The 17,903-nt window shown below is 43.0% G+C and overlaps 1 protein-coding gene across 2 annotated transcripts; it reads right to left on the bottom strand.

Moving 5' to 3' along the window:
• Positions 1 to 532: 532 nt before the first annotated feature.
• Positions 533 to 17,445, bottom strand: LOC137351574 (zinc transporter ZIP3-like). 2 transcript variants are annotated; one of them, XM_068016133.1, is made up of 4 exons: positions 17,105 to 17,445; positions 16,118 to 16,195; positions 15,011 to 15,424; positions 533 to 7,166 (listed from the first exon to the last, which is right to left on the bottom strand). In XM_068016133.1, the coding sequence occupies exons 3-4, from the start codon at positions 15,215 to 15,217 to the stop codon at positions 6,426 to 6,428; spliced, it is 948 nt and encodes a 315-aa protein (XP_067872234.1). In that variant the 5' UTR covers positions 15,218 to 15,424; positions 16,118 to 16,195; positions 17,105 to 17,445; the 3' UTR covers positions 533 to 6,425. The 2 variants fall into 2 exon arrangements, with proteins under 2 accessions (XP_067872234.1, XP_067872235.1); XM_068016134.1 differs by lacking the exon at positions 17,105 to 17,445 and adding an exon at positions 16,321 to 17,081.
• Between the last annotated feature and the right edge of the window lie 458 nt (positions 17,446 to 17,903).

The raw sequence follows: 17,903 nt of genomic DNA on the forward strand, positions 1-17,903 counted from the left end.
GTCTGTGTTGAGTTAGCCGAACTCAGTGGGAACAGCATCACAGTTGACATCAACTCTCCTAAGTGGGCAGTGGGGAGTGGGGGGGTGGGGAGATAAGACAGCGAGGCAGAATTCCCATTTCAGATCACAATCCAGTGATTTCTACTGGAAATTGCAGGCCCTTTGAGGGATGGATAAGCCAACTTTGGGCAGAATAGTCTAACAGTCTTCCTCATCTAGATCTATCATGCAATCAGCTGAGGCCAGCAACACTTGGCTGCAATGGATGGCACAGTTGAATAGTCTGATAACACTTGACCACCTAAGTCCATGAGGGAATCAACCAGGGATCAGGGAAGAGGCGCCAGCACCTGTGAAACTGGAGCCCACCATGAATCAGCTGATTCAGGAGAAGACGAAAAAAAAACTGCATGGAAAAAGACACCCATCACTGATGCATTAATTTTACATCATGGAGAAGATTCGAATACCAGATACGTTTGAGCCCTAGTGAAAGATCACCTAAAAGAATTAAAACAAATTTGAAAACATGAACATACAATCATTTCTGGAATGACTTTTTAATTGTTTGCAACATACTCCATAGTTCAATTTAAAAAGTTAGTATTTCTACAAAACAATACATTATGTTACCCAACACATTCAGAGTACAGTATACAAAAAGGTTCATGCTCTGTCACACACAAGGTCTGCTGCACTGATTGAAAATGGAGCTAAACAAATCAAGCACTGCCGAGTGCCTGTTTTTGGAAAAGTCCCTGGTCTGACAATCAGAAGCTGCATAATGGCAGCTTTATTCCAAGGTAGGTATCAGACATCTCATCACTTTCCACACCTCCCTAGCCCAGCTCCCCAAGCACTTTAAGGATCATTTGCCATGAAATAAAAAAAATCCTTAAAATCATTTGAAGTTTGCCCCATCTCTTAGATCAGATGTATTCTGGTTTGTTGGGAGTCACAATCCGAAGTAGTAAGTTGCATGAAGGCCACTTGATGATTTATTGAGAAACTATATTTTTCTTTACAAGTTTCTCTTTCTCTGCCTGCACATTTTTTCTCTGCTCCAACAAATCCCAGACACTGGACTACGAATGGAGACCCACAGAGAAGGACATCCATGGAGGACCACCTGTGACCTGCAAGTTGTATTATGACAACTAATTGTCGATCTTCTTTTAGGGACTTGGAGTGACCATTTTTCCCATCGCTTTCGTATCTCAAACCCATACTGTTTCACACTCTAAATTACAATAATGTCTTTCTTTTTTGCTGAGTATTCACCATATTAACCAGTAGCTGCTCCTTTTTAATTTAATGTTTAGCCTGTGTGTTGTCGTCAATTTATAATCTTGTTCTCTTAATCTGACTTCACACAAATTACCTTCACTCAGCTCCTTCCATCCAGAAAGTGGGGCGGTGGGTATTAAAATCAATGTTGTATTTCGTCAGTTGGAAAGAGACAATTCAGTTTGGAAGAAGTGGAAAACTAACAGGCTTCACCAGTCGCTAGAATTTCAGTAATGTGTAATAACAGATACATCAAATTTTCATACTACGTCCACGTAAGCTATGAAATTACAGATTTTGTCCTTCCAAACTGGGCAATGGCCAGAGAATTTTCAGTGATGCTAAACAGGCAGCAGGTCTGGCAGTTGCAGGTCTGTCACCGATAATAGTACAGCAAGGTAAGGGGATCGATTAAGAATATCACACGAGGAATGCATATTGTGATTTTTCCTGCAGATTACTGGCAAAGTGACAACACTACCTAGGAAGGAATAAGACACGACCATCTGGAACAAAAGCAAAATACTGTAGATGTTGGAACTCCGAAATAAGAACATAAAGTGCTGGAACTACTGGACCCAATTCTGATGAAAGGATATAGACTTGAAATGTTAACTCTGTTCCTCTCTTCACAAATGCTGCCAGACCTGCTGAGTATTTCCAGCACTTTCTGTTTTTATATTATGGCTATCTGAAATCTGGGTTGTGACCTGATAAAACCCTCAGAGACGAGGGACAGGGAAAGTACAAGGAACAGGCAGGCCTGGCACATGACTTCTACGAGAGGGTGATCAAGTGTCGGGCTAGCGGATGGCATTGCTCGCACTCTTGTGCGACAGCAGCACAAAAAGCCAAAAAATTGTGATGGTGGAGGGAAAGAACAAAACAAATACTCTTTAAAACCACAAGTTCAGTTTGAAGAGTACAGGGGTTTGATTTTTTTTCTGTATATTCATTTCAATGCAACGTTGTGTTTGTTAAAATAGCACCTAACAGGTACAAATTTCTTCAACTTTTTAAGCAGGGGCGTTGCTTTGAGGTCAGGAAAGATGGAAGAACAGGTTTCCATTCAGTCTGCCAAATTTAATGGCAGGACCCGATCAGCATTGTTTGTCTCCGTTTCCTGGCTGCAACAAGGAGCGAAGAGGTGGGATCAGAAGCCTCCGAGAGCGAGGGCTGGGCAGGGAGGAGGAGATCAGAACAGTCGGGAGGGAAGCTGCTGATTTTCTCAAGACCCAGAAAATTCACTGGCCAGAGATAAATATAAAAATGGGGGTTAAATACGAGGCACGCAGTCTCAATTGTCAACCTGCTACCTGGGAGTGGTTGGTTGTCTGTTCCCTAAAACCCTCACTGTCCCAGCATTGTTAAAGGCGGGAAGTGGGCATGTTGGAGTTGGAATTCAGATATTTTACATTTTAATATCCCAAACATGCCCATTTTTGGTGGTTTTGTGGCTCTATTATTGATCCAAATCAGAAGAGATGGGGATCAAACCGAGGACCTTCCTTGTCTATATTGAACATTTAATGGGAAAATAAAAAACCCTGACCAGGAAAGCAGACAGACTATTCTACACCCACTGCATTAATGACAGACTCAGTCCATCTTATAGTTACAAGTTGCAATTAAATATCCACAGTCCTTCCTCCTCCTGCCAAACTGAACAGTCGCATTTTCAGTCCACATTGGGATCTAAAATCTTTAAAGCAAAGCAGACTGATGGTTTTATATGCTACCAACAGAGTTGACACAAATCAGTGAACATCACAGCAAAGAAAGTGCACCTCAACTCAAGTACAACCTACAAAAGAATATGAGCCCAAAAAACAGCATTATATCTTATATCTTATTAAATAAATACCAGTTTCGTACAGCTCCGCTCGAGAACTGAACTTAACACAAATAAATAACCCAATATCATGGTTCTTCACCAGATGTGAAGATGCTGCCAAACCTCTATTAAAAGAAAAAGATAAATAATATAAATCTGTCAAAATCAGTTTACAGTAAGTGCTCCCTGACGATACTGCATTGACACACACTTTGTTACGTCTCAAATGTCTCAAAGTGCTTGACGTACATATTGCTTTAAAATTGCAAGAGCACGATGCAAATATATTTTAATATTGTCTGAAGGATAGGTTAACATTTCTGCACCAGCTTACAACATTTCAGCTTCTCTAACTGAATTGTTTCAGTATGAATAATGAAGCGACTTGTTACTCCACACTTCTATCTCATACTACTTCAGTTAGCACACTCCATTTAAAATGTGACTAAGGTCCCATAATTTGCTCTGATAGGGTGTAAAACATATTCTACAATAAAATGATTGAGCAAAATACATTATATATTACAGTAATATAGTTCCAACACCTTCTATGTCAATGAGCCCCAAATCTACTCAGGTGCTTGCAAGTGGCATACTATTTCACAATGGCATTCTCTTCCTTCCTGAAAAATGGCCTACCCACACACATGCTCCAGACTCACAAGGGAAGGTAAGTCACTTGAGTGAGGTACAGGTTGGCACGCCCTGTGGAACTGTACCTCAGCAAGAGTCAGTGCCTTCTGGGAAGAAAGTGGAGGAAGTAAAATACATCAGGATGAGTGTTTCTCAGGCTGATGATGCTGGAGGAAATGGACCATTTCTTAACCACTTACTGAGATGTTCCAGGAATTCACAGACAGCAACAAACTGCTCCTGCTCACCAGGATGAGGTGCTACTTAGGCAACAACCTTTGCCCCAAGAGGGCAATTACACTCTATGCATCTTCTGCCAATCCCATCCACAGGAAACCGTGTCCTTCCGGTGCTTTTCAAAGCACACAAGGAATTCCTGCCACATCTGACAGCACTATTTCCTGTACAGCTCCTACTGTTTAGAAAAGCAAAAATCATCAGCAGTAACCTCGTGATAAAAAAAAAAGTTACAAGCAACACTTTATTTTGCCGACTGCTGGTGCATGTTTTTACAGGCACTGGATGCTCCCCAGTACCTCACTCTGAAGAGGCTGTCCTTTGTTTGTGCGCCTACACAGTGCTTTACTATCCTTTGGAAGTGTTGACAGCATCACAGCAGACCAAAGTTCGATTCTGTCCTCACCTAATATACAAATTTCCAGCAGAGGTCACTAGAGAGTGTTACAGGAGCAAGAACCTGGCCATTTTCTCCCCATCTTCAGCCCTGCGGGACTGAAACTAATTACAGGCCCCTGACTGTCATCACAGGGGCAAATAGTTAACGCAGTCTATGTACAGAGCCCAACAGCATCATCGAGCTGCATTAAAAAGCAGAACTGAATCTGATGCTCGGCAAGGTTAATCACTGCATCACATAAGAAGAGCTGAATTAACAAAAAGTACATTAACCTAGAGGGTGAAAGTTAATTCAATTCTTTGACGCTGCTGGGGTCAGTGCCTCCTTCCATCCAGTTTTCCTCCGTGAGGCCATTGACACTGGTTGTTTAAACAAGTAACAGGGTTCAAAAACAGGCAGGACAAAAGTAGGAAGTTATTCTCTCTTTGTCTCCACCCAACCCACCCTACCAACTTTGCTCCATCCTGATGCTGTGGCACAATTGAGCAGTTACCAACAAACCAGTATCTCATCTAGACGGCTATTCTTCACATTCAAGGCTTAGACAGCAAGTGCCAGCAGGTTATTAACCACAGGTGGAGGAGGAGGAGGAGGAGGAGGGAAATCACAGTCCAACCCAGTCCCGTCCTCGCACGACTTCCACAAAAGGACGTGTTTTCTAATAGGTATCGGGAATCAGTAGTTGGAACTGTGGTGGAATTTTCCTTCCTTAGTCCCGGCCACGTGTTACAACTGTACCACCAGTCTGACTGACATCTGCTAGCTCAATACAAGCTTGAGTTAGAACATGGGGCCTTCCTGCTAGGAGATTAGTAGCAAAATGGGGAAAATAAATAATTCCTGTCGATTTTATTAGTTTTGACACTGGTACTCCCCTTTATTATTAAAGGAGAGTTGGAGAAACATACTGGACCAAAAGACTATTCTATTGTGGGGACAGAATAATAATGGGGACATTTAAGGTGAAATAATTAATCAATCATGTACTACTAACAAACTAACCTCGGAGCTGCAGAGACAGCTTATCAGAATTGACTAGTTTCAGGGCTGCATAGACAGCTCATCAGTAGAAGTAGACTAACAAGCAAAAACTAACAGGACAGCTGCAAGCTGCTTCATAGTAGCCCATTGTATAGCAATCAGCCTAACGGTCCAAGGAGATAGGGGGGATGAGAAACTGCTAGAGGGGAAGGTGACAAGGCAGTACCCCAATCAGGCCATGACACCAAGAAACTGCAAAGTTTGTAAACCAATTGGGAACATAAAGGGGGTGTTACTGATTTGTATGAAGAACTGTAAGAAAGGCTGGATTTCCCTGCTCAGGCGGGGAAAGGAGAGGCAAGAAGAGCCCAGGTGTTGTTGTTGTTTGCTTTGCTGATGATGTAACCAAGAAGTACTGCAATAAAGTTTCTTAAAGCTACAGTCGGACTTCGTCTCTCTTTGTGAAACTAATGGGATCCAACACTATCAAAAAGAAACCCTGGAGAGAAATGCCACTACAGTCCATTAGGAGTTCAATGCCCATGCTTTAAAAACCCCGGCAATAACTTAAACCTTATACAGTACTCACATATACATATTCCGCAGCATTGTCACTAGGATCTCAGTAAAATATAAATGATGGGAGTGTGAAATTCCCAACTGAACTGTGATAACAATCAGCAGTGATAGTCCTTTTCAGAGAAACTGGTGTGCGAGTTGTATAACACTCGGCTGACATACTGATGGAAGCAATTTTGGATGAATTAAGAATACCACGAGATATACTGCAACATTATTATAGTGCAATAGTTTTAAGTTTGTTTTTTAAAACTCCTTTTGCTTACTGGCACTCAATACACTAAGTAAAGCCAGTGCCAGTTCTGTACAGTACACTTGCAGTAAACAAATCCTGTTAGATATTTACAGCAACATTGCTATTGTCCTACTACCTACAGATGCAACGATAGGTCAGAAAATATTAAAACTGTGACTGGCAAAAATATTCATACACCCTGTCTAAACTGGCCTTAAATCGTGGTGCAAGGCAAAACATTACCACTTTAGAAAGACGAACCCGGCCAGCAACGCGTAGCCCAGGATCAGAGAAAGTACTTTCAGAAGGCGGTCGTGCTTGTCTTCAAACTCCTTCACCAGAATTTCGAAGAAAGTGACAAACAAAAAGGTCCCAGCGGCAAAACCCTGCAGCAGAACTGAGGCGATCTGACTGCCGAAGCTGTCTGCACTCTGGATGCCCATTCCAATGCCTATCCCAGCTGGTATCATTGTGCTGACCATCAGGGCCAGCTTCAGTGCGTCTTTCATTGGCAGTCCTCCTCTCGCCATACTCACTCCCAGTGCCACAGCGGCCAGCGTCTCGTGGATCACCACTCCGATGAACAGATTGATGACCTTCGCTCCTTTCTCCTGCAGGCCCAGGGCCAAACCCTCGAACACAGAGTGGGCGGACAGGGCAAATACCAAACTGAGCAAGCGCAAAAGGCTGGAGCGGGGCACTTCGGACATGTTTAAGGAATGGCTATGTAAGTGGGAACTGCGGCTGTACAGGTTGCTTTGACCTTGCCCCGGTGAAATGAAGGGGCTCTCGTAGTCGGAATCACTACCGCCCTCTGACCCAGCATTGAACGTCTCCAAGTCAATGAAAGATGGCTTCTCCTTTCGAAACGTTAGAATCAACTGCTCAACAAAGATAGTCAGGAAAAATCCAACCATCATCGTTGTCTCACCCAGCGGATAGTCAGTTGATATGTTTCTGCTTGTAAGAACTTCTTGAACCTGCAACAGGAAGTTAACAATCTATAGGACAAAGTTTTAAATTAAGCAGTGAACAAGACAAGTCACAAGAAACTCCGAAATGTTTGACAGTTCATTTCACACCTTGCAACTAATATTTATGACGACTTTTTGGAAAAAATACCCAGTGAGAATTTCCTTTACTTCTTTATTTTAAAAAATGGAAATTGAGGTTCACTGGTGATTTATTTGGTGAAGTCAGGGTATAATTGAACCAGGGAGAGTTTCAAGTTCAACTCCTCGTCTTTGCTGATGCGAGCTAGTGCTGGTAAGGCAGATATAGTTTGCTTCAGTGCCCCTAGACTAGGAGGAAGGAAAATAAAAGTTTGTCGGTGTTTACACTCCTGATTACAAATTAGTGATCCCATGCTGAAAATGACATTGCATGGGAGGATTTGGGAAAGAGGGATGGGAAAGTAACAGGGGGGAGGGGGGCACTCTCTGGGCATACATGTAATAGCCACCAGGGAGCGATACTGGACAGCAGTTAGGGTAAATTAATTGTACCCAAGTAAGAGTCATCACATTCAGGACTGGAGCTGGCGAAGTTGAGGAATCCTGTCTGGCACGTTTTCAAACTGACCCTTTTTCAGCCCGACAGCCTGCAGTCGGTACTGAGTATTTTGAACTGTATTGGTTTCTATACTTAGTATCAATTCTTTTGGTGTCCTGAGGAAAACAGGATGATTAAGTGAGGGCATCCAGCAACAGATCCCAAAGGTTTTATTAGTTTTTCAAGGCAAGTTACATCATGCCTCTGAACAGTGTAGCATAAATGAGGCTGGTGTTTCCCTCTAATGATGGAGCTTTGTGACAACGGCCTAGAGTGATGCAATGTACAATTATAGATGTAGTCAATACAAGATCTGCACCTGCTCAGAGTTGCATTCTGCCTACTTTATATCAAAGGAAATTTAAATAAAAACTTGCATTTATATAGCACCTTTCACAACCTCAGGACGTCCAAAAGCACTTCACAGGCAATGAAGTACTTTTGACCTGTACATTGTTTCCTCCAAGTTGTGTGGTTGCACAGCAACCTGAAAGATCCCGCGCAGGCCGCATACAAGTCAGCCCCTTTAAATTACCAAGTGTGCACGGCCGTGCAAAAAAACTTTAAAGGGACCACACTCTAGGACAAAAAATTAGAGGGAACATTGATGTGTCGCCACTGTTGTAATGTGGAAAACGCAGCAGCCAATTTGTGCACTGCAAGTTCCCACAAACAGAAATGTGATAAAGAAAGAAAAAGACTTGCATTTATATAGTGTCTTTTATGACCACTGGATATCTTAAACCGCTTTACAGCCAATGAATTACTTTTTTGAAGTGTAGTCAATACTGTAATGTCATATCAGATAATCTATTTTTGTGATGTTGATTGAGGGACAAATATTGGCGAGGACACCACAGAGAATTCCCCTGCTCTTCTTTGAAGTAGTGCTATGGGATCTTTTAAATTCAATCAGAGGCGACAGACGGGTCTCAGTTTAATATCTTGTCCGAAAGACGGCACCTTCAACAGGGGCGGCACTCCCGCCGTACTGCACTGGAGCGTCAGCCTAGACTTTTGTGCTCGACTGTCAGAGTAGACAGCCTTCTGACTGAGAGGTGTGCCGCAGATGATAATAGGCTCTGGGAGACTAGTTGGTACTGTACTTTAGGTAATTGCTCCTGCACTTCTGCAGCCTTGCAGTGCCAATCAATGGGATGCAGTTTTTATTCTCCCTGGGTGATTGCGAGGGGCAAGCTTACGTATTCTCAAATCAGTTTTAACTTACTGCAAATTTTTTTTTTTTTTTTATTCGTTCCTGGGATGTGGGTGTCACTGGCTAGGCCAGCATTTATTGCCCATCCCCAATTGCCCTTGAAAAGGTGGTGGTGAGCTGCTTTCTTGAACCACTGCAGTCCTTGGGGTGTAGGTACACCAACAGTGCTGCTAGGAAGGGAGTTCCAGGATTTTGACCCAGCAACAGTGCAGGAACAGCGATTATAGTTCCAAGTCAGGATGGTGTGTGGCTTGGAGGGGAACTTGCAGGTGGTGCTGTTCCATGCATCTGCTCCCCTTGTCCTTCTAGGTGGTTGACGTCGCGGGTTTGGAAGGTGGTGTCTAAGGAGACGGTGCCTTGCTGCAGTGCATCTTGTAGATGGTACACACTGCTGCCACTGTGTGACAGCGGTGCGGGGAGTGAATGTTTGTGGATGGGGTACCAAACAAGCGGACTGCTTTGTTCTGGATGGTGTCGAGCTTCTTGAGTGTTGTTGGAGCTGCACCCATCCAGGCAAGTGGAGTATTCCATCACACTCCTGACTTGTGCCTTGTAGATGGTGGACGTCTTTGGGGAGTCAGGTGAGTTACTCGCTGCAGGATTCACGATGCACAACCGCTCTTCCATAGAATTTACAGCACTGAAACAGGCCATTTGGATCAACTGCTCTATGCCCCACATGATCCTTCTACATCTCACCCCATCAGCATATTCTTTCAATTCCTTTCTCCCTCATGTTTTTATCCAGCTTCTCCTTAAGTGCTTCTATGCTATTTGCCTCATCTATTCCTTGTGGTAGCAAGTTCTACATTCTAACCACTCTTCAGTATTTCAGACTGATACCACATCAGCCTCACTCAGAGAAACCAGAAGGACAACTGACAATGGAAGCGGATAAAAGCCCATTAGTGATTTGCTTTGCTTGGAGACGAAAGCATTATTAAAAAATGTATTCATTAATAAGATGTGGGCATCGCTTGGCATTTATTGCCCATCCCTAATTGCCATTGAGAAGGTGATGGTGAGCCACCTTCTTGAACTGCTGCAGTCCATGTGTTGAGAGTGCTCCTATCATTAGGTAGTGAGTTCCAGGATTTTGACCCAGCGACAGTTGAACGGCCAATATATTTCCAAGCCAGAATGGTGTGTGACTTGGAGGGGGAACTTGCTGGTGTTGGGATTTGCATGCGCCTGCTGCCTTTGACCTTCTCGGTGGTACAGGTTGGGAGTTAGGGAGACGTTGCCACAATGTTGAAGATGGAGGTTTACCCTGGGTCTATCTTATGTCCCAGAAGCATGCAAAATGTACAAGGTATTCTGTCCCCAAGCACTAACTACACCCAACAGGAGTTTTAACCTCATCTCATTTCGTTCTGTCACAAAGATCTTCTCTCTAACAGAAGGCACCCTTCATAGCACAGGGAATGTATAAATATCCAGAACTGGAAAAGACTATTTCAATCCATTTGCCAATTGCAGAGTGCGCAAACAAAATACACAGGTCACTACTAACATTCCTCAATCCCTCCTGCCAAGTGTCTGACCAACTTCCTGCGTCTGTACAAATACAATCTGTTAACAAAACAGCTCCAAAACTCGCCAGCAGCTAGTGAATAACACTGCTCACCTTCAAAGGATGATCTGTTTCATAACAACTTACATTTATACAGCACTTTTAATATAGTGAGGAGCTTCAAAGGAATAATAAAAAGCAAATCACTGCACATGCTAGAAATCTGAAATAAAAACAAGAAATGCTGGAAATACTCAGCACATCTGGCAGCATCTGTGGAGAGAGAAGCAGGGTTAACGTTTCAGGTCAGTGACCCTTCATCTGATGAAGGGTACATGGTACAATTTAAGCTTGTTATGGAGAAAGAAATAGACAAGTTGCAAAAAAAGATTTTGGATTGGGGGAGAGCGAATTTTAGTAAAATAAGGCAGGATCTGGCCAAGGTAGACTGGAAAGAGTTACTTGTCGGGAAATCTACAGAAGAGCAGTGGGGAGCATTCAAAAAGGAAATGGGGAGGGTACAGGCCCAACATGTTCCCTCTAGGGTAATAGGTAGGAGCAATAAGCCCAGAGAACCATGGATGACCAGAAACATGATGAGAAGGAAAAGAGAGGCTTTTAGCAAATACAAGGAGAGCAAATCAATGGAAGCATTAGTGGAGTACAGAAAGTGTAGGATGGAGCTTAAGAAAGCAAGTTTGTCATTTATATAAATGATATAGATGACTATGTGGGGGGTAGGATCAGTAAGTTCGCGGATGACACAAAGATTGGCCGAGTGGTTAACAGTGAGGTGGAGTGTCTTAGGTTACAGGAAGATATAGACAGGATGGTCAAATGGGCAGAAAAGTGGCAGATGGAATTTAATGCTGAAAAGTGAGAGGTGATACACTTTGGAAGGAGTAATGTGACACGGAAGTATTCAATGAATGGCCTGACACTGGGAAGTTCCAAGGAACAAAGGGACCTTGGCGTGTTTGTCCATAGATCTCTGAAGGCAGAAGGGCAGGTTAAAAGGGTGGCGAAAAAGGCATATGGGACACTTGCTTTTATCAATCGAGGCATAGATTACAAAAGCAGGGAGGTCATGTTGGAGTTGTACAGAACTTTGGTAAGGCCACAGCTGGAGTACTCTGTGCAATTCTGGTCGCCACATTATAGGAAGGATGTGATTGCATTGGAGGGGGTGCAGAGGCGATTCACCAGGATGTTGCCTGGGATGGAACATTTAAGCTATGAAGAGAGGTTGGATAGGCTTGGGTTGTTTTCGCTGGAGCAGAGAAGACTGAGGAGTGACCTGATCGAGGTGTACAAGATTATGAGGGGCATGGACAGGGTGGATAGGGAGCAGCTGTTCCCGTTAGTTGAAGGGTCAGTTACGAGGGGTTACAAGTTTAAGGTGAGGGGCAGGAGGTTTAAGGGGGATTTGAGGAACAACTTTTTTACCCAGAGGGTGGTGATGGTCTGGAATGCCCTGCCTGGGAGGGTGGTAGAGGTGGGTTGCCTCACATCCTTTAAAAAGTACCTGGATGAACACTTGGCACATCATAACATTCAAGGCTATGGGCCAAGTGCTGGCAAATGGGATTAAGTGGACAGGTTAGGTGTCTTTAATGCATTGGTGCAGACTCGATGGGCCGAAGGGCCTCTTCTGCACTGTATCATTCTGTGATTCTGTGACTCGGTGCAAGTTAGGGTACAGGCACCAGAGTTAAATCCATAAACTTGGCTTGTACTCCCTTGCATATATAATATTGATGCGTGATCAGATCATGATGTTTAAAATGTTAAAAAAGGATCTGATTGGGTAGATGAAGAGAAACTGTTTCCTTGGTGAGCAAATCAAGAATAAGGGGATACAATTACAACCAGGCCATTCAGAAGGGAAATCACAAAGCACTTCTTCACACAAAGGTTGTAGAAATCTGGAATTCTCTCCCTGCAAAAGACTGAGGGTCCTGGGACAATTGAAATGTTGAAGACTGAGATCGCTACATTTTTGTTCAGTAAGAGTTACAAGGAATATGGAGCGAGGGTGGGTAAATAGAGCTATGATCTAATTGAATGGCAGACGAGGCTCAAGGGGCTGAATGGCCTCATCCTGTTCCTAAAACAAATTCTAAGGCTGTTTGCACCTTCCAGCACCAGCAAGACTGGGTGCGAACCAATCTTCCTGCTAAGCAACCTGAAGCTGAAAAAGGGTGCATATGACACGTCAGGTGGATAATACAAGTGAGAACTAGGCTGATGCAGAAAGCTCAGAGGGAAAGTGAAAAAGGAACTAAGAGAGGCCAAGAGAGAGCATGAGAAGAGACTATCAGCTAATATAAATGGGAATCTAAAAGTCTTCTATAAGCATATAAATAGTCAAATGGTAGTAAGAGGAAGGGTAGGGTCTATTCCAGTCCAAAAAGGGGATCTACACATGGAGGCAGAGGGCATGGCTGAGGTACAAAATGTGTACTTTGCATCTGTCTTTACCAAGGAAGATGCTGCCAAAGTCATAGTGAAAAGAGGAGGTAGTTGAGACACTGGATGGACTAAAAATGATAAAGAAGAGGTAATAGAAAGGCTGGCTGCATTTAAAAGTTGATAAGTCACCAGGACCAGACGGGAAGTAAGAGAGAATTGCTGACTTACTGGCCATAATATTCCAATCCTCCTTAGATACATGGATGCTGCCAGAGGACTGGAAAATTGCAAATGTTACACCATGGTTCAAAAAGTGTGTAAGGATAAACCCAGTGAATATAGGCCAGTCAGTTTAACCTCAGTGGAGGAAAGACTTTGAGAAATTTATAGTCACTTGGACAAATGTGGATTAATTCAGGCAAGCCAGCATGGATTTGTTAAGGGAAAATTGTGTTTAACTAACTTGCTCAAGTTTTTTTTGATGAGGGTGATGCAGTTAATGTGTACATGAATTTCCAAAAGGCCTCTGATAAAGTACCACATAATAGGCTTGCCAGCAAAGCTGAAGCAATAAAAGGGACAGTAGCAGCATGGATAGGAAGTTGGCTGAGTGACAGGAAGCAGAGAGGAGTGGTGAACTGACTAGAGAAAATGTATATACTACTGTTCTTGATATACATTAATGAGTATTGCTGAAAACAGAGACATTTTGTCAAAGCTTTTTGTCTTGCACTAACAGAATTCGCAAGAATACCAATGTAAGGGAAAGCAACAAATTTATACTGTATGAGAAGAGAGTGTTGATAAGTGCCAGACGAAAAGCTTTGACAAAATGTCTCTGTTTTCAGAAATACTTATGTTCTGTACTACCAAATGACTATTTATACATTAATGACCTAGACTTGGGTGTCCAGGGCACAATTCCAAAATTTGCAGATGACATAAAACTTGGAAGTATTGTGAACTGTGAGGAAGACAGTGATAGACTTCAGAGGACATAGCTGGTTGACTGGATGATACATTGCAGAGAAGTGTGAGGTGATACATTTTGGTAAGAAGAACAAGGAGGCAATATAAACTGAAGGGTGCAATTCTAAAGGGAGTGCAGGAACAGAGAGAGACCTGGGTATATACAAGCACAAATCGTTGAAGGTGGCAGGGCAGGTTGAAAAAGTGTTTAAAAAGGCATATGGGACCCTGGGCTTTATAAATAAAGGCATAGAGTACAAAAGCAAGGAAGTTAAGATGAACCTTTATAAAACACTTGGTTTGGCCTCAACTGGAATATCGTGTCCAATTCTGGATACCACACTTTAAGAAGGATGTGAAGGCTTTAGAGACGGTTCAGAAATGATTTACAAGAATGGTTTTAGGAATGAGCGACTTCAGTTACGTGGATAAATTGGAGAAGCTGGGGTTGTTCTCCTTAGGAGAAGGGTCTAGACAGAGTAGATAGAGAGAAACTGTTCCCATTGGTGGAAGGGACGAGAACCAGGGGACACCAATTTAAGGTGATTGACAAAAAAAAAAAATCAACAGCGAATTGAGAAAGAAAAAAAACTTTGTTTTATGCAGCAACTGCTTAGGATTTGGAATGTGCTGCCTGACAGTATGGTGGAGGCAGATGCAATCGTGGCTTTCAGAAGAGAATTGGATAAGCACCTGAAGACAGAAAAAAATTGCAGGGCTACGGTGAAAGGACAGGAGAGTGGGACTTGTTGAGTTGCTCTTGCAGAGAGCCAGCACAGGCACAACGGGCCGAATGGACACCTACTGTGCTGTAACCATTCCATGTTCCTAAACAAAGCAATGCATTTACTGCTCATCTGTTAAGGCTCAAAATGGGAACCTCATCACCAAACTCATTCCAAACATGCGTAAAGAAAACAATTTTGAATCCCTGATATTGTATCCAGCACATAAAGGCACCAGTCCAACCATTAGATGACTCTAGTTTTAGATGTGAACCATAATGTTACAGCAGGTTTTCCAAGAGTTTAATCAAAGCATTTCCAGGATTTGTCAAGGTTTAAATCAATGAATTTTGGCTCGCAAATATTCCCGACCAACCCTTTATACATTTTTCTCCTGCTCTTGCCATCAATGACAATTAACAAGCAGACAGTCCTCACCTTTTCCCTTACAACTGGCAACAAAGCATTGAAACAGGTAGCCAGAAATACTCCTCCACCAAACGAACTGCAAAGTGAGAGCACCTTCTTGGACCTATGCGCTTTCTCATAGTCGACTTGGACCATTCGAACGGGCAACAGGGAGCCCAACATCATCAGGATGAAAACCCCAACCATGCAGAGGAGTTTAATCACCAAAATATTCATCTTCAAATCAGAGAGTGAAGAGGTAGCAGCTTTCAGATAAGTGGGTTCAGAGGCACAAGAGATGAAAGTGTTCGATTTTTTAAAGAAAATTATTCAATTACACCATCGACTTCACTTCTCTCCCATCTTTTCTTTCCTCAAAAGGTCAGAACAGTCCCGTTAAACCACCTCTTAGATGTCCTGTGAATGCCTCCAGATTCATCGTAACTAAGGAGAAACAAATTTGTGACATCAATCAGTTTCTTTCCTGACTACAATTTTTAAACTTATGCTGGTAAAGTTTCTGTTGACACATCAGCTACTGACTTCTGGTGGGAGGGTGGCATAATGGGATCACGCAACTGATTTCAGTCACATCTATTGCAAACAATAACTAAATTGGAGATTAACAAGTATATCCTGATGGGTTACGGCTTTTTAAAAAAATTCAGTCACAGGGATGTGGTGTTGCTTATTACCCATCGTTAACAGCCCTGGAGAAGGTGGTGATGAGTTTCCTTCTCGAAAATTGCGTGGCTTGCTTGGCCATTTCAGAGGGCAGTTAAGACTCAAGCATATTGTCGTGGGTCTGGACACATATATAGCTCAGACCTGTCAAGGGCAGTAGATTTCATTTCCTAAAAAGGACATTGGTGAACCAGATGGGTTTTTACAACAGAAAGGTAGTTTCATGGTCACCATTACTGAAACTGTTTTTTTAATTACAGATTTATTTGTGATTTTAAAATTTCCCAATGCAAAAGGTGGGATCTGAACTCAAGTCTCCAGATCATTAGCCACGATTATTGATCAAACTGCTGGGGTTCCAGCTGCTAATTGCTATTCAGTGGCCCCTTCTGGGATATAAGCATATGTGCACATTATGATCTTCCCACAGTCAAACAGGCTGTCAATACTTACTAGGCTCACACACACTAAGTACAACCACTGGAGGTTTGACAACAGTCATGGGTTGAATTCACCATCATGCTTCACCACCTACAGAAGTGGAGGAAAATGGAAAAATATATTTAAAAATTTAAAACGCACAGACTGGCTTATCACCCCATTCAGATATGGCAATGCCAATGTAAACCGATAGTTCTTATACTTATCTGAGGTACCTGCCACTGTCCCAAAAAGTTCTTCAATAAGTTAAACTCAAAAAGCCTCCGATACCCTGCTTGTTCATACATCAGTAACTCTTGTACCTAATCTACCCACAGAGCAAGAGAAACAGGAGCAGGAGAAGGCCATCCAGCCCTCCGAGCCTGCTCCAACATTCAATAAGATCACGGCTGATCTACCTCAACTCCACCTTCCCGCACTATCCCCTTATGCCTTAATTCCCTTGGTAACAATAATCTATCAATCTCTGACTTGAATATACTCAATGAAAGTATTAATCCTGGGGTAGAGAATTCCAAAGATGCACAACCCTTTAAATGAAGAAATCACTCCTCATCTCAGCCCTAAATGGCCAATCCCATATTCTGAGACAATAACCTCTAGTTGTAGACTCTCCAGCCAGGGGAACATCCTCCCAGCATCTACCCTGTTGAGCCCTCTAAGACTTTTATATGTTTCAATGGAGAACATCTCTCTTTCTTCTGAACTCTGGTGAGTCTACTCAATCCCCGCCATCATATCAGTCAGTCCAGGGAATCTTCATTGCAATCCCTCGAGGTCAGTATGTCCTTCCATAAATAAGGAGACCAAAACTGTACACAGCACTCCAGGTGTGGCCTCCCAATGACCTGTATAATTACAGTAAGACTTACTCACTCTTATACGCCAATCCCTTTGTAATAAAGGCCAACATACCATCTGCCTTCCTAATTGCTTGTTGTACCTGCATTTAATCACTTTCAGTGATTTAAACTGAATATAACTATAAGACCCACCCACCTTAAATATCTTTTACACTCAGGAAGCCACCGACATGGTGATGCCTCCCACAGTCAAACTGCTCACTGCCCCTCAGCCCCTCTTCTCAATGACCTGACGCTCCCCCAGCTGACAGCACCGGATGTGTGCGCTGATTGGCTGGTCAATGGCACCGGAAAGCCGGGTCTGGCGGATGATTGGTCCGTTCCCACGTCAATCACAGATGCACTCGCCCACTCTTGGGGGGCACCCGGAAAAACATGCCCCCGCGCCTCTCATTCCCCGTTTATTAAATGAATTAACAGCGGCCTATTTCAGTTCCGTATTCACTTAAATTCGAAATTGAAAAACAAGGAGGATTAAGGTTTCATCTGCGAAATAATTGATCTTAACGCTGCTTGTGTCGTTATTTTCACCTGCGTTCAAGCAGCTGGTCACAATGAAATGTTTCCGACCGGCCAGCATAAGGGGAGAATAATAGTTCCGGTCTGAATTCTTTGCCCTGTGTGTAATGCTTGGGGGAGGGTGGGGAACCCTATTAAAGGTGCAGTTCCTGGTTGGCATTCTGACACAACTGATAGAAGAACTGTTTTCTATTTGAAACTTTGGTTTTACGCCTGGTTTTCCTTCAAGCTGGCAGCTTTTCAGAATCCTACCATTCACACCTTTTGTTTCTTCAGCTGTTATTCTTTCACTGGGATGTGGGTGGCACTGGCAGGATCTAGCTTTTTTTATTTGTGTTTTATGTGATCCCTATTTTTCCACCCTCACAGTCCATATTCAGTAGAACTAGAAGGAAGCCTAAGGTTGCCAAGAGCAA

This window comes from Heterodontus francisci, chromosome 36, assembly GCF_036365525.1.
Source record: "Heterodontus francisci isolate sHetFra1 chromosome 36, sHetFra1.hap1, whole genome shotgun sequence".
NCBI classification, from domain to species: domain Eukaryota; kingdom Metazoa; phylum Chordata; class Chondrichthyes; order Heterodontiformes; family Heterodontidae; genus Heterodontus; species Heterodontus francisci.